This window comes from Psittacula echo (genome assembly GCF_963264785.1).
Source record: "Psittacula echo genome assembly, chromosome: 2".
Taxonomy (NCBI): domain Eukaryota; kingdom Metazoa; phylum Chordata; class Aves; order Psittaciformes; family Psittacidae; genus Psittacula; species Psittacula echo.
This window is the reverse complement of record NC_137737.1, coordinates 159,417,462-159,434,690: the sequence shown is the minus strand read 5'-3', so window position 1 is coordinate 159,434,690 and position 17,229 is coordinate 159,417,462. Positions and strand designations below refer to the sequence as shown.

General features: G+C 44.9%; 1 protein-coding gene across 1 annotated transcript; it reads left to right on the top strand.

Annotated features, from left to right (window-relative positions):
* Positions 1-549: 549 nt before the first annotated feature.
* Positions 550-1,764, top strand: ARC (activity regulated cytoskeleton associated protein; the record flags this gene model as incomplete). Its single annotated transcript, XM_080610540.1, has 1 exon — positions 550-1,764. The coding sequence occupies one exon, from the start codon at positions 550-552 to the stop codon at positions 1,762-1,764; it is 1,215 nt and encodes a 404-aa protein (XP_080466666.1).
* Between the last annotated feature and the right edge of the window lie 15,465 nt (positions 1,765-17,229).

Here is a 17,229-nt window from a genome sequence, read left to right as displayed (position 1 = left end):
TTGAGCTGTGTGGGGTATAAGTAGATGGAAGAGCCTGGACTAGTGGCAGTTCAGCCAGGGAAGAGAAGCAGCTCTTTGCATCTCTAGTGAAAGCATTTCTCGACTCACCCAAGTTTACCAGAGGAGAAAGCACCGGGATTTCTTTGCAGCAGCTTCCAGCTTCTGTGTGCATCTCTCTGTGTTTCTCTCCAGCGGGGACTTTGTGGCCGTTCAACTCCGGACAAGCAAGGAGCAGGAGACATTCAGCCAACCCCTCTTTCCTTGTTCCTGGATCCTGGCTCTCTCTGGGACACCCTAAGCACGTGAGACTGGCGTTTCCAGCTGGAATTTGCCTACAACTCTGTCTGGGATCCCCGGGGACCGAACAGCTCACTCTGTGGTGATATCTGATTTGGTTGTGTTTGTGTTGAAAAGTCCTTTGAGGGGGGTTTACAAGTCTCTGTGTTTCTTTCAGGAAGTGCTGTGGTGGGGGTTTGTTGAGAGCCAGCTCTAGTGCCAGGGCTTCACAACACAGTTCTGTCTGTGTTTGACACTCGCACGGTCGGAGCCATGCAGCTGGACAATGTCACCAACGCTGGCATCCACTCTTTCCAGGGGCACCGTGGAGTTGCCAACAAGCCCAATGTGATCCTGCAGATAGGGAAGTGCAGGGCAGAAATGTTGGAGCACGTCAGGAGGACCCACCGGCACCTCCTGACCGAGGTCTCCAAGCAGGTGGAGCGCGAGCTGAAAGGCTTGCAGAAGTCAGTGGGGAAGTTAGAGAACAACTTAGAGGACCATGTCCCAACTGATAACCAAAGGTGGAAGAAGTCCATCAAGGCCTGCCTGGCCAGATGCCAGGAGACCATTGCCCATTTGGAGAGGTGGGTCAAGAGAGAGATGAATGTTTGGAAGGAGGTCTTTTTCCGTCTGGAGAAGTGGGCTGACCGACTGGAGTCCATGGGAGGCAAATATTGCCCTGGGGAACATGGCAAGCAGACTGTGTCTGTTGGGGTGGGAGGCCCAGAGATAAGGCCGAGTGAGGGTGAGATTTATGACTATGCCCTTGATATGAGCCAAATGTATGCGCTGACCCCTCCTCCTGGGGAAGTGCCCAGCATCCCCCAGGCCCATGATTCCTACCAGTGGGTCTCTGTGTCGGAGGATGCTCCAACCTCCCCAGTGGAGACTCAGGTCTTTGAGGATCCCCGGGAGTTCTTGAGCCACTTGGAGGAATACTTAAAGCAGGTGGGTGGAACGGAGGAGTACTGGCTGTCTCAGATCCAAAACCACATGAATGGCCCAGCTAAAAAGTGGTGGGAATACAAGCAGGACTCTGTCAAGAACTGGGTTGAGTTCAAGAAGGAGTTCCTGCAGTACAGCGAGGGGACTCTGACTAGGGATGCTATCAAAAGGGAGCTGGATTTGCCACAGAAAGAGGGGGAACCCCTGGATCAGTTCCTTTGGCGCAAGAGGGACTTGTACCAGACTCTCTATGTAGATGCAGATGAGGAGGAAATTATCCAGTATGTGGTAGGCACCCTCCAGCCCAAACTGAAGCGCTTCTTGAGTTACCCCTTGCCCAAGACCTTAGAGCAGCTGATCCAAAGAGGGAAGGAAGTCCAAGGCAACATGGACCACTCTGAGGAGCCCAGCCCACAGAGGACCCCTGAGATTCAACCAGGAGACTCTGTGGAGACCGTGCCTCCTTCAACCACTGCCAGTCCCGTGCCGAGCAATGGGACTCAACCCGAGCCCCCTAGCCCACCAGCTACTGTCATATGAGCTAGTCCATGGGAGGCAGCGGTCTGGGTTATATGAAAGGGAGAAAGGGGCTTATTTAGGAAGCTTCTCCTTGGGGAGAAGTTCTGGCTGAGATGAGACATGAGGTGTGCTCAGTCCAACAGCCCATAGCAGAGCAATTAACTTTGCTTGTGGGGGGAGGGAGGTGATGGGGTACCTTAGGATGTGGTTGTCCACCTCACCTGAGCCATGCAGTACGGTGGTGCTGGAGATCCTGCTTGCACCACTGTGGGGAACAGACAATTTTATGGGATCCCTGACAAGAAACTAGAGACAATTCCTAACTTCAGAAGCAGCTGCTTAGCACGGGCAGCTTGCAAGGACTTCATATGAGTGCAGCAATTGGCTGAGGGTTCCTACCCATCTGGATCTTTCCTTCTCCTTCTCTCCTCTCTCTTCTGAAGAGGTGCTCTTGCCCTGAGGAGACATCTTTCTTTTGACCCCTGCCCTTTTCTGATTTATCACTGGGCTTCTGTTTGCTTGACAATCTCCTGCTTTTATTGCTCCAAAGGATTAAATATGTTTTAAAGGTTTTCTTTAAAGGAATTCCTATGACTTCAGGAACTGAAAACTCTAAGGATCTCGATTGTTCTTAGTGGTTTTTTTTCATTTCGCTGTACGTAATACCTGCTTTAATGTTTTTCCTCTCAAGAGGCTTTTACTGGTTTATTTCTTGCCTTAGTTTCGGCTCACTCCAATCAAGGCCACTGCAGTGCAGAGGAAAATCTCACCCTTTCTCTGCACATTATTCTGTGCGTTCAGCAGGAAAGAAGAGTTTCAGATTTAATTCTGAGCTCATTTATTAAAGGGGAAATCTCCTTCCATTCAGAAAAGAGAGGGTGTTGAGGTGGACAGAGGAGGCACCAGAGTTATTTTAAGAGGGTGGGGGGAAGAGAAGGGAAACAAATCCTTATACTTTGAATTAAAGACACAAACACAACCTAAATCCAGAGCAAAATATCCCCAGAGCAGCAAATCAAATCCATGCTGATATATGCAGACAACAGGAGCTTTTGCCATGTAAAAGCAAAAAGAAGTGAAGAGAGGAGCTGTGTGTCCCAGCACAGTTTCAGCCTGTGCATCACAAGGAAGAGTTTCTGCTCACACAGACAGATACAAAATGCTCTTGGAAAGCCCAATACCCTTGTCCTGGAGCACCTGAGGACAGAGCCTTGTTTGTTCACAAAGAGCTTTCTACAGCATCTTCCTGTGGATGAAGATGGACTTGGACTCTGTGGCATTTTTCATATTGAGACAGTAATGCTCAGTGTTCCCCTTGCTTTGGCCAACATCTGATAATAGGACTTTGAGACGACACTTCTGTAAGACATATTCATGAAGTCTGGCTCTTCAAAGCTTCTCGAGGCTGGACATATCTCAAGCATCATCTGCATTCACCACCAGACCAAATAAACAACACCTCTGCCAGACAAGCAGCATGGATGCAGCAACAGGAATGCCCCTGGGATGCTCTTCGCACTACTACAGCAGTGACATGAGGCACTGATGGCTTGGAAGGCCTTTTGGTGTGCCTCCTTCCAAGAGGCTGAAGGTAAGGCAACTCTCTGACACTCCTCAGACCTAAATTAGCCATAGCCTCTCCAGTAGGAACCTGGCAATGGGATAAAAACAGTATCTGAAGTGGGACATGAAGCATTGTAAGTGACAGATTAGGGTCGTGAGAAAGGGGGAGAACCAGCAGAAGGGAAATAAAGGACAGTGAGTGAGAAAAGTTTCCAAATAGGAGAGTATCTTGTACTTTCTGATTAATATGAGGAGGAAATAGGAAGCTTCATTAGCCCAGTCCAAGGACTTGCCCCGTGGTCCATGCACAGCTCAAAGGAGATGCATGTTTGCTCTGCACCCTTGCTAGGTGTGAGTCTCAGGAACAGTAGGAGAATCTTCTCTTGCTTGTTCAGAGTTAGTTAGCAGTGGCTGTGTCTGCAGAGAGAAGGGAGATTTCTCACTAATGACCTGGGATGAGTGATGGGGGAGTGGGTGTCATTGCTGAGTATGAGCTGGCCGCTCATTACAAACATTATCTTCTCTTGGTTGCAGTGACTCACTCAGATCCTCCTCTGAGAAGGACTCACTTCACAGTGCTCAGGGTTTCGAAAATAAGCCAAAGAGAAAAAGCTTCAAAACCAGGGATTCAACATCAGAACTGCTGTCAGGATCCCCAGGCACCGACTGCTGGATCCACTGTCTGAAGGAAAGCCTGGCACAGGTGATTACCTCCCATCCTACCCTTGTGGGCCTTTCTTAGCATCCCCAGTGCCCTCACATGAAATATTGAATAGCCCAGGTCTTTGGACCTCAGACCCAGTGGTTTCAAAAGCCTGTCTAGGTGGGATTTCAGCTTCTTGATGTAGGAACCCAAGCACCAGCCCCAATGATTAATGCTCTGGGGACAGTGTACATCATGCTTTTCTTTCTGATAGACCACTGGCAAATGCTTAGATGCCAATATGAGTGGGATCTCCAGGGTGCAAACTCCCAGTGGGCATAGCTGAATTTAACCCCATGTCCTGAGAAATCCCCTGTGTTCTCCACTGGAGATATCTAACTGGAGCTATTGCATTGTATTTTCTTTTACAGAGATCCCTGCTGCTGTTGCTGTGTTTCCTTCTCTGTGCCCAAGAGTTCTGCTTTCCCAGGGGAGAAGCGAGTGCTGCAGGATGACAGAGGGCAAATCACTCACCAAAGAGCCTCTCATGCAGCACAATGCAGTTCAAGGTGCTGAGAGCCAGAATAAAAGGGGGAAACCACTTCCAACAGGACAAAGAAAAGTCTGAGCTGGTTCAGGTACTCCAAGCGAAGAAGAAAGCCTGAAGAATGAAAAGAGAAACCAAAAGGCAGAAGAACCAAGTCCTGGCTTTGTGGACAGCAAGGATGCTGGTCTTGTGCTCACTGTCTGTTGAGATGATACCACACCTCTGCAATTTGGGGCCACTGGGACTCATCTATAAACATCTTCACTTAGATTATCAGCTAAAAGAAACTTTCCTGATTAACTTTGCCAAATGACTGACCCTACTTAGGCTACGAACCCTCCATGCTGTTAATGCTGTAACTCATTTTTCCTGAGTTGAGGGTAGCTTCATTTCATGCGGGTATTAGTTTCAAACCTCAAAGGGCTCTGGAGGTTCGGAGAAGCATCCTGCAGTTCCAGATGCTTGTCTGAACTCCTTGAGCCTGCACAACTGTCTTGCCAGAAATCATAGTCTTGTGAGACAGCAGGCGCTTCCTGGATCTGCATGGGCCAGAGTTACTGCAAGAACTGGGGTTCTTGTGCTGGCTTTGGTGTGACTGTTTCCATCCAGACCCAGGGAGTGCAAACAGCGTGCAAAGGGAAGAGCTTGAATGAATGGACAAGGCAGTTTTGGTTCATATCTCAGCTGAAGAGGTCCAGTTGGTTCCTCTCTCTTCCAGAGCCAACTGTCCTGGGTATGCATGTGCGCGTGTCAGTGCAGGTGTATGTGTGTTGAGCAATCAAATCCACCTCACTAAATTCTGTGGTGTTCTGTTATGTTTGAACTAAGCCAATGGGACTTGATGTGCATTCCAACAGTGCTCAGCAAAAATGTCCAGGACTAGAAAACCGGGTAAAACCATGTAAAAGCAGACTTCGCAAGCATCCTCTCAAGGTCAAAATGATGTTTGAGGTGCTTATTTTCCACCATCCCTTACAAAGGACTTGGCAGCCTCAATAGGCATTTATTTTTCCATAGACTTTCCTGCCTTTTTAATGAATTATCCTGTCTGTGCTACTTGCTCATTTGGTCCTGAGGTTTATACATTTTCAGCTGGCTTTTTGGAGTGTACAGAATTGAATCTCCTGGACTGATTTTATTTCAATTACTGCTCCTGGCAGATCGGAGCTTTACTTGTAGCACCCTGGTTTATATTGCCAGCCTCTCCAGGAAGGGCTGGTAGTTTATTTTCCTGGGGCAAAGGCACATGAATGAAGAAGTGTGTATGTGTTGTGTCTGTGTAATTTTAGTGGATTTCAACCACTGGGGTTTTTCTCTTTCTTTTCCTTAGACAATTTTACATTTGACTCTGACAAAGCTACTTTAGAGGTTTTATTTTTACTAGAGATATTATTAATTCAAGGAACCTTGTACAAAAGGCAAACGCATTGAATTGCTACAGGTTATAGGGGTTGAAGCCAAAAGGTCTTTGTAAGCCGACATCACTCGCCCTAGATCTGACTGTATCAGGCAGTTTATTCCTCATGTGTCATGTTGGAGTTACAAGATCACACCAAGCCACTAGAACCTGTCAATAGAATAGTGCTACGCTCTATTTACTATTGTAGCAAAACCTTTTGTAGGTTTATACAATAAATCTTTGGACTATCTGCTTCAGTTGCTTTGTGACTTTCTTTCTGGTCTTTCTTCCTTGGGTCATGGAGGACTCAAATGTCTATTGCCCTCTGAAGAGTTGTTCTTTGCAGTTGCTTGGGCTTATTTGACTTATGAAATCTTCCTTCTTAGAAAAACTAGATGATTGACATACCATGCCTCTGAAGAAGAGGGTTTGGATATAGAAAATACGGAGATGTTTTAAGGGGGTTGTTTAGCATCTCTGAATCAAATGTAGCCCATGAGGCTGAAAGCAACAGCCCTTTGTTGGACTGTGGATTGTGCAGATCTCTTGCTGGGTACAGCTAAGAAAACAGAGAGCAATCACATTCCCATCCATGCTTGAGAGATAATATTCATGGAAGAGCAGAGGCAAATCAGGGCAAGGTAAAAGAATCACTAAGCCTGAATGAACCGTATTTGATATGCAAAGACACTTTAGAAGTCAGAAGAGCAGCACTCAGTAGCACAGAGATCTGGGAGCTACTATCAGGCTGGGGCTTTGCTACTTGATGCATTCCCATGCAGCAGGGTTATTTCTTGGGTTAGTTACCTATAAAACACTCCTGGGTCATTGAGGCTGGAGACAGGAAACATAGGAGGGTGATTTAAATTGAAATGAGTGTTTTTACAATAGGCTGGGCTCAAAGATCTGGCCCAAAAGACATTCAGTCTATGGGAACAGAGGATTCTGCTCTGCCTCTACAGATCCCTGCTCTTCTACAAAGGTTTTGAACTCGGATGGATTTAGCTCCCATTCCCTGCTCTGTTCCTGGTCTCTCTCCAACAAGGAGGGTTGTAGGACTATCAGCCCAGGATGTGATACAACTAGTAACGTGCACTTGGGTTGGTCATCTGGAGAAACAAATGGATTCCTTTCACAACAGGCACTAAACGTGCACTGCCAAATGAACCTCCCAGATAACCCTTTTGAGCTCAGGTTGGGAAGGCAGAACATGGTCTGGTGGCCAAAGATGCCTAAGGGACAACTGCTAATTTTTTAATTTTCAGCTTTTTACAGCTCATTCAACCACAAAGTCTTACCAAGAGTGATAAAGAAACTTTGAAGATGCAATTTGGGTCCATATCTAAGCTTTGCCTTTGTGCCCTTAACTACTGTCATCAGCAAAAAAAGAGGTGAAAAATAAACACTGAGGGGACAGACCAGCAACAGGGTAGTCAGTGTCATCCCGTTTTGGGACGTTATAGAAGAAACTGCACAGGAGAGCAGGGTTAGACTTTGCATGGCCTACAGGCATGGCCAAAAGACTGGGTCTCAGGCAAGGACCAACCTGATGCAGAATGAAAAGTAAAGCTGCTCAGCTGGAGGTGCTGAGCTCCTCCAGCAGAGGGGGGCAGAACTCCACTGAACACTGTGGGAATTCAAATTAAAAGAGGCTATAATGAGAAAAGTCTATCCTCATCATCTTCCGTCCCCTACTCGGTGGTACAAGATCAGTGGTTGCTTCAGTGGAGAAGGTCTGAGGGCAAGGAGAGAAGAGGCAACGAGAGGTCAATGCTGAGATGTGAGGAGGTCTGATGGCCAAGCTAGAGTGGAAGAAGATGGACAGGTTGGGGATGCCCTGCTGAAGGAGGTGGGAAGGGTCGATGAGGCTGGGAAATGCCTCATCTGTGACTGAGACAAACTTAGTGACTGTGTTGGATAAACTTAGAAGGTTTCTAGTTTTGTTCTAAAACCTTCCAGATTTGAATCTGATAATTGTAATTTGCCTTCTTTCTGACAGTTCTGGATGAAAGCTCATGTAGTCACTGGGTCTATACCTTCATTTAATGAAGAAATGTCTTATTACTGCTCCTGGCTGTATCAGTAGGGAGTAACTGTGGATAGATACAGCCCAGAGATGGATTAACTGGCTCAAACTAGTTGAAACACCTTCCAAAAGCAAAGTGGGAACCATCCTTGTGTTTTTCTTTGTTTGAGGTTGGTGAGGCACTAGTAAATGCCCCATCCCTGGCAGTATTCAAGGCCAGGCTGTACAGAGCCTTGGGTGACGTGGTCTAAAGTGAGGCATCCCTGCCGATGGCAGGTGGTTGGAACTGGATGATCTTCAGGTCCTTTCCAAACCAAACCATTCTATGATCCAAAATGCAGAGTTATTCACAAGAGGGGAAGGTCTGTAGGATCAAGAACTTATAGAACTGAGAAAAGAATCATTAGTTCACACTTACTCGATATTGTTTTCTCTCCCTTCTCTTTTTATCCTGACTATACCGATGAGCTCCTTAATTTGCTTATTCAGGACAGCTTAAAGGAAGTGTTAATATGGACCTTCTTGGAGTATTGCGTTAATATATGATATATTTGTTCTCTTGTCTTCTTTTTTTCCCCTTCTATCTCCTTTTAAATCAAAGTGATTGCACCGGTCAATCATGTAAATCACATTTATTAGTTTTTCAGGCAGGCATATGTTTGTGCACAGCCTAACTGCTCCCCTGGAGCCACTTCTTCCAGCAAAGCAATGTGTAATTAGGGAGGCTGTGAAACTTTCCTTATTGACACAATCCTCTATAATGGCTCCACTTATCACGTCAATATGATGCTCTGGTGAGCTCTGGGTTCTTGCCCTAATCATGTAGCAGGATGTTATCTCAGACCTGTTCTTGCTGATAGTAATTTGTACTGTCTACAAGTTTCCTATGATATGCTAATATCTAACCAGTTAAAAATCCAAAGGAGTGTTGCTATGTGAGAAATCTGGATCAATTCAGCAAAAAAGTCCAGAGGAAGCCATGAGGATGAACAGGGCCTGGAGCACCTCCCATATGGAGACAGGCTGAGAACATTGGGGTTGTTCAGCCTGGAGAAGAGAAGCTACGTGGAGACCTCAGAGCAGCTTCCAGTGTCTGAAGGGGGCTACAAGGATGCTGGAGAGGGACTCTTCATCAGGGCCTGTAGCGATAGGACAAGGGGTGATGGGTTCAAACTGAAACAGGGAAGTTCAGGTTGGAGATAAGGAAGAAGTTCTTTACTGTGAGGGTGCTGAGGCACTGGCACAGGGTGCCCAAAGAAGTGGCAAATGCTCCATCCGTGGCAGTGTTCAAGGCCAGGTTGGACAAAGCCTTCAGTGACATGGTGTAGTGTGAGGTGTCCCTGCCCATGGCAAGGGATAGAAACTGGATGATCTTAAGGTCCTTTCCAACCCAAACCATTCTATGATTCTATGAAAAAGTTTTGGGTGACCAAAAATTGTAGCTGATTATTATCGAAGGGGAAGCTGTTTTTTTTTTGCTTTTTAGGCTACATTTAGGAACTTTTAGGACCCTGTTTCTGAGAGTTTGTGTGGTCATGCAGTGTTAGTGTGCTTTACAGTCTTTTCCCCTTGCATGTTTATTAACTTTCAACCTATTAACTTGTTAACAGGGACTCCCAAAGTCACTAAAAGCCTAATTTTTCTGATACGGAGTTGCTGAACAGTTGCTGACAGTTGTTCCATTGCTCCCACATAGGCATAGACTGACTGTGCTCAGCCAAAATTAGATAAAAGAACTGCAACACAAACCAGAAGTCCCTAGAAAATCAGATTTCATTTAGTCCTGAAGCTTACAGACCCACTTGCTGCCAGAAAGTGTTTCTTCTTTTCTGAAGGAATAGAATCTTGACATTTTCAAAATGAACTTTTTTGACTTTTTGTTTCCATAAAGAATCATTTAGAAAGTGATTTCAATTTGAAAAAAAAAAACAGCACAAAAGAAAGAGGGAAAAAGAGAAAGGTTAGAAAACTCAAAATAAAAATGGAGTGAAGTGTTTTGGGACTCAAGAGGCATGTGCTCAGTTGGTGCAAGAAGGAATCTCTTTATTCATCTTCAATTTAACCAATTGAGATATCAAGAGAGTTTATCTTCTGGATTGACTTTCTCTGTTTTGGCATCTCCTGATTTGACTATTCAACTAAAGAAACTCTCCATTATTTCCCTTGCTGCAAGAGATACAGATTCTATGCTACTCAGCTGCACATTTCAGTGATGCAGAATTCTCTGCGTGTCATTGGAATGGTGCATTTCCTTACCCAAAATGAAATTAATTTCCCAACAGGGCCAAGGAACAATCCGTCTTTATAATCAGGATTATGGAACCTATGTCACATACTTGAAACATTGCAAATGCACTCACTGGAGGGTCCAAATTCCCTGCTAATTTTGACACCAGCAGAAGCCAAACTAGGTTGTTACCTTAAAGGCTGTCCTCAGTTTAGGCAGGGATATCAGTGCAGTACTTAATATAGTTTACATTGATGTTCAGTTATAGCCTTCCTCTGTGTCCATCTGTGCTTGCTGCATCTCAAAGTAGAAACAAAGGGAACAAGGATGCTGGAGAGGGACTCTTCATCAGGGATTGTAGTGATAGAACAAGGGGTGATGGGTTCAAACTGAAACACAGGAAGTTCAGGCTGGATATAAGGAAGAAGTTCTTTACTGTGAAGGTGGTGAGGCAGTGGCACAGGGTGCCCAGAGAAGTGGTGGATGCTCCATCCCTGGCAGTGTTCAAGGCCAGAGAACCTTGGGCAACATGGTCTAGTGTGAGGTGTCCCTGTCCATGACAGGGGGTTGGAACTGGCTGATCTTGAGGTCCTTTCCAACCCTAACCATTCTATGATTCTATGATAAAACCTTAGATCAGCACACAGACTGACGCAACATGACACGATGCACAACCCAAACACCTGGAATTGCAGAAAAAGGCCATGAAAACCCAGGAAACATTGCTTTCTGTAGTCTTTATATACATCAGATTTGAACTGCTGTCATAAATGTTATGTTTTAGACTATGTCATAATCCATCAAGATCATCAAAAATCCATATTTTTCCTGACAATTTTCACTGGTTTTTTTGTTTCTTTTACCTTAAATAGGACTAGGTAAAGAGATTGGGTCATTTCAACATCCCTATTAGATGTTATCTCCTAGTCTAAACTGGATGGCCCTAGAGGAGACCACCAAGGGTCTCTGCAAAGCAGGAAGACATTGGTACAGCTGATTTCTTCTGGAATCACCCACAGGAAAACTAGGATGGTTGTCACCTGTATCAGCAGAAATCACTGTCTGACAACCTCTGCAGCAAAAGAGTGGAGCTGTGCTGGCGAAAAACATACAGTGTGAAATAGGGTCTGGAAGCAATAAAACAAACAGGAAGAGTCTGCTTAATAGTATTATTCTTTACTCATTTTACCTAGGCAACTCACCCAGAGATGTCTCTTCAAGAACTGGACGTACTTAAGTGTCTAATGTCCAAAGCCAGCATCACACTGGGGGTCAGGAAACCAGACGTCAAGCCCATTTACCGTCCATGAATGAAGTGGCTCCACTCAATGGGTCTAATTCATCCCAAACAGTGCAATGTATCCAGGGTACAGAGGGAAATCAAATTGTCTGACCTTTCCTGCACAGTCATGGCTTTTGGTGACGAGCTCTTTGTGCTTTTGTGGAAGATTCTTCAAAAGCTCCCCACAGCTCATGAAGTCATTGCTTAATCTGGAGTCTCTTGCAATGCTTGAAGACACTTTTGATTTCCTTCCTATTCAACCTTTTCTCTCACAGAATGCAGGCTGGCCATTTGTCTGCAGTTTTACCTGACTGCCGAAATCAGGGTGTGATCACAGACTACAAAGCTGTCAAGCCAGCACCTTTTTAATGGCATAAAATAAGCTGGGGGAAAGAAAAAGACTCATTTGAAATAGTAATAAAATCAGGAAACCCTGAAAAGCTCAGCCCCCTGCCATGAGGGACTTTAATAAACATTCGCAGCTTGTTTCTATGACGCTGAGGCTCTACCTCTCCGAAGGTACCAAGTGTCAATCAGGATTTTCACTGCTGGAAGCAGGAACCCAAGTCTCTATGGAAACGAGACGGAGGTGACGGTGCCTATTGAGAGGTTTTCTGCATAGATTCCCATCCTGACAGTTTACATGTGCTGAAGACATTAGTAACACTGTAGTTCTGGAAGAGATAAAGAGTGTTTTAGCTTTCCTGGGCTGCAGCCTGTGACACTGTTGTTCCATCTCCCTCCTCTCCCGTCTAGCCTCACTGAACTGTACCCTTTTGGCTGGTCTTACTTATTTGCCACCCTGTTATAAATGATTTAATTATTGATGTAGGTGAAAAATCAATCTAATGGACTTCCCTCCCTAGAGGACATTGGGATATAATGAGATTTGCAGCCTCTGGGATGGATTTAAACAAGGAGGTACAAGCAGAGGGGATGCTTTCAGAGTAGATGGAGTCCCTCAGTGCAGCATAAGTATTTGTGGGGGAACAAGATAAAGAAGTCACCTGAGTATAGAGAATATCATGACTGCATCCAGCCCTGACTTCTCTGAAACAAAACCCAAAACTGCATTTTAGGTGAGTGATCTCAGCACCCTTCAGCATCTCATCTTGAGCATCCCCCAGAAGAGCATCCCTCTCACTGTTCCTTTGCTGCTGCTTTGCTTTTCTTGCCATAAGCCAGCCAGGAAAAAAAGCCATCAGTGCTACTCTGCTGATGGAGGGTTTCCCTTCTTCTTTTGTTGCTCAGTTGCTTGTTCCTGGGCTATAGGAGAAGAGAAATTGGTGAATTATTCAATATTCACTCAACATTGGGAGCTGAATTTGTCACTGTAAGAAGTTCATGAATTTTTCTGTGATTGCCATTGTGGAGTCTGTGAACTGAAATGAAGTTTGGCTGTGCACAGGGTTAAGAGATTGGAGGCAAATAATCAAATTAAAAAGCCCACACACAGTAAATATGGTGGGGGCAGGACTGTGGAGTGCAACAGGAGCATGAATGGGAGGTAGTGAAGGGACAATCTGGTCAGGCTGCTAGGGACGAAAAGCAGCGTGACGTGGCTATGACTGCAATGCAGTGAAGCTGGAGGTGTCTGTCCACTTGGCCCTGCTCATCACAGGCTCAGTAAACCCCTGCCAAAACTGACTGCAAGTCAAGCAGGAGCTGTCACTCCCATGGTAGTGGTTTAATAAGTGTCCCTTCATGAGATGCTAAGAATAGTGTTGGTTATGAATCCTGCTGCTCTTTGGTCCTGAAACCTGCTGAAACCTGGCAAAGTCTTTCCTATAGGTCATCCCATGCTATGAAGGGAAGTGACCACCAACACATTTGCTGTGCTGTCCTCTGCAGGAGGGACAGACAATTTGCACTGGGATATTCAGTGACACTGAAGAGGGAATGCTGGGAAACTGCTTCACTTGTTGGGTGAAGCACATTGTGTTGCAGGATCATATTGCCACCTGCTTCAGGAGAACATTATTTGTTGGCACACTGAAGCTCATAGATCATGTTCCAACCTGTTTTAAAGCTTTTCTAGTGCTGGAGACCTCACAGTTTCTCCAATCAGTATAGCTCAGGGCTTTTCGCCAGTGGCTAGAGACAACAAAACAGTCCTTTCCTGCTTGCAGAAGTTTTCTCTGTACTGAAGGGCTCTTATTATTTAGGCTTATGTCACTGAGAGAGTTGGGGTTGTTCAGCCAGGAGAGGAGAAAGCTCCAGGGAGAACTAAGTGAAGACTTTCAGTACTTAAAGGGGCTCATAAGAAAGGTAGGGTCAGACTTTTCAGTAGAGCCTGTAATGATAGAACAAGGGGTAGTGGTTTTAAACTAAAAGAGGGTAGATTTAGACTATATATAAGGAAGAAATTTAATATTGTAAGGGTGGTAAACCACTGGACCAGGGTGCCCAGAGAAGCTGTGGATGCCCCATCCCTGGAAACATTCAAGGTCAGGTTGGACAGGGCTTGGAGCAACCCGGTCTAGTTGAAGATGCCGCTGCTTAAGCTTATTATCTATTGGAAGACATAATCTTTAAAGGTCCCTTCCAACCCAAACAGTTCTATGATTCTGTCACTCTCAGGGTGTAGCTTCAGATTATGGGAATTTGGGTGGCAAAAACTGATGCAAAAACTTCTCACATTCCTGTGACTGACACTCTCTTCCAGATCCAGGAGACTCAGTTTCACTTCTTCTCTGTTCACTCACACAACTGTCCATGGGAACATGCTTTAAATAGGGTTGCTGCTGTGATCCAATCTGTTTTCCTCAGATGGGTTTTATTAATTCATTAAACATACTTTCTGCACTAGGACTTTCTTATTGCACACCCCTTTCTTGTCTAGTCTGTCTTCCCACTCACCAGGCTTATTTTACACCCAGTAATGTCATCCTTTAAACTATCTACATCCCTCAACTCCACTGAGACCTGTTCTAGGTCTCATCAATAGGTCAGTAGCCAGAGACAGAGACCGTCATGGGACTGTAGTTTGCTGCCAGAATATTTGGCAGCAGATATCAGCTGTAGCTGTGGAAAGTATTTCTCTATACCCTACAAGCAAATCCCTCTGTTGTAATAGCCAATACCCCTCTTGAGGAAAAATGGACCTCAGAGAATAAGCTTCTCCCTTTCTAAGAATTTATTTCAGGGGGGAAATTATATCACTACAGAAGACCACCACCAAAAATATCCCTGTATCTATTCTCTGCATGATTAAAGAATCTTCTTCTTTCCATATCTTTGCTGTGCCTTTTTTTCTGAACACTGAACTAAGTTTTCAACAGGTTCATTTTCCAGTGAGGAATCTGAATGATTTCTAATTGGGGTGAGTTCAAAGATTCAGCGAGGGAATAATCTATACCCCAAGACATGTAAAATAATGCAAGAGGCCAACTTATCCCTCAGGCAGGACACTGCTGGGAGTGCAAGGAACATGAATGGGTTGAAGAGCTAATCTCCGAGTGCTTCCATGGCTGCTGTTGCTAAGGAGATTGCTTCTTTTGCATCTGCATGATGAGGACTCCCAAACCATTAAGTTCTGTAGAAATTAGGCTCCCAGATACAAAGTCATGAGGAGAGACAAAGACAGAACCAGAATGTTAAAAGGGAAAATACCTTTACAGACTCCAACAGGCAAACAAACCCAAAGCTCTTTTCACATGATTTTGATTAAGCAGGAGTTTCTACACTGGGTCTGTTGTTGTGATGGAGTCTCTGCAGCAAATATATGGGTCAGTAACTGAGCATCTCTGCATCCAAGTGGGCTTCCTGCCTTTTCTACTCTTCCCAGCAAGACATTTTAACCCTGACCTACTTGGGGGTCTAAAGAGGACAAAAGGTATCTACACATTTACCCTCCATTCCAGAACCTTATACACAACAGTAGAAAGATCCACATTGTGTGCAACAGGGTCAAGGCTCTTCTCCTTCATTACCTGTAATGCAAATGTGATTACACATGGGTATAGGTGTGGGACTGACTATACCAGCTCAATATTCAGTAGAGATGTAGAACAGGTATGGCTGTGCTGCCTGTAGGAGATGAAGCAACGTGAATGCAGAGAAGTTACTTTGGAATTAAAACCTGAAATTGCATCTCAAGGGGACTCCATACCTCAGAGAACTCATCTCTGCAAGGGGTCTTTCCAAAAGGGTCCTGTCCTTCAGGTCCATCAGTCTGTCTTTTCCTATTCTACTGCTGTTATCAGCCTTTAGACCAGCTCAAAAGTCTTCAAGAAACAGCAGCTATCAATGTTAACAGCGCATTCCCCACGTTTTTTCCACTTATCCGGACATGCTGAGCATTTTAAAACGTCTCTAATAAGTGAATCCAAAGCTGCCCTTGGAAGAGAGCATTTTGAACTCTCTAATGTACGTATTTATCTTTGCTTTGGGCTTGGATTTTTCCAAGGAAAAACAATGCATTGTTCTGCAGCTCCTGCCTGCCTGGGTTTCCAGTTTCAGTCAAACATCCATTCTATCACCTCTAATTCTCAGCCATAGTGGTCTTATTTACATTTTGCCCTTTTTCTCTAATGACACAGTAAAAGCATTTTCTCATTATTTCCCTGACTCTCCCCCTTATCATTAATGCTGTCATGACGACTCAATTGTAGACAGGAATTTTTGGCTTGGAACCCCAGGTTCTCCACCCGACTCTGAACCACTTTGCTGCCTGTTTACTCTGATGTGAGATGCTGCTTTGTTAACCTGTTAGTCACACACCTTTCCCAGTGCTGATCCGCTGGGATGGTTTCCAATCTGGGAAAATGATGCTGAGAAGACTCCAAGCACGTTGACTGCTTATGAACTATTCACAGCGATGCTGAGAAAGTTGTGCTCAAATCACAGTGCCCAGGCTGGCAATCTGGTGTCTCCTTCAGCTCTTATCCTCAACCTGTTCTTTTCTAAGTCAGGTGCTCTGGGATGGAAAAATACAGTAAAAGTGACTTGTTTATCCTCAGTAGTCTTAGCACAAGGCTGAAAACAACCTGTTTCATTTCCAAATAAGCCCCAAATAGAAATCAAACAGGGCTGGAAGGATGGGTTAGGACATTCCATTTGCTGGCTATGCTGATAATTTGCCTTGGCTGAATTTGCTTTGGTTGCCTGTGGTTAATCAGAACATGTGCCTCTGAATTCATAGAATTAGTAATAGCACACCTTCACCCAATGCAGGGCACCAAAGTGTTTTTATCTCCTTAGATAAAAAAATCAGCTGCAACATAAATGGGTTGTAGGTACCAGACAACAACTCCCTGGAGCTGACAGCCTTAATATACAGACTGCAAGCCTCTGGTGAAAGGGGGAATCTTCATAGGTGGATTATAGAGCAGAGATTGCAACAGTCCCAGCTCTGAAAGGAGTGAGATGGGCAGGCTACTGGATGCTGCACAGCTCTGCAAAGCTCAGAAGCTCCTGGTGGTTTGCTTCCTTCCAAAGCTGGGTATTTAAGTTATTCAGCAACACCATGCCAATGCAGCTCTGTTGTTAGTACGGATACATAAAGACCAGTGTGCTTGCATTGCAGCTTTATTTGAACAGCACTTGAGCTGCGGCATGTAATCATTGGTTTCTCCTCCCTCCACCCACATGGGGGTAATAAAAAGAATGTAAAAAGAGTAAAAAAAAATGTAAAAAGAGGCTGCAATTTGTCTAGAAGTGAATCAACTGATGTAAATTAGACATCCTGGTTTCTTTCTCGGGACAACAGAGAGAGAAAGGCATCTCCCAAGGACTTTCTGTCCCACCTCACAATGCTGCCTAAGAATGCAGTAAGTTTCACAAGGTATCAAGTTCTCA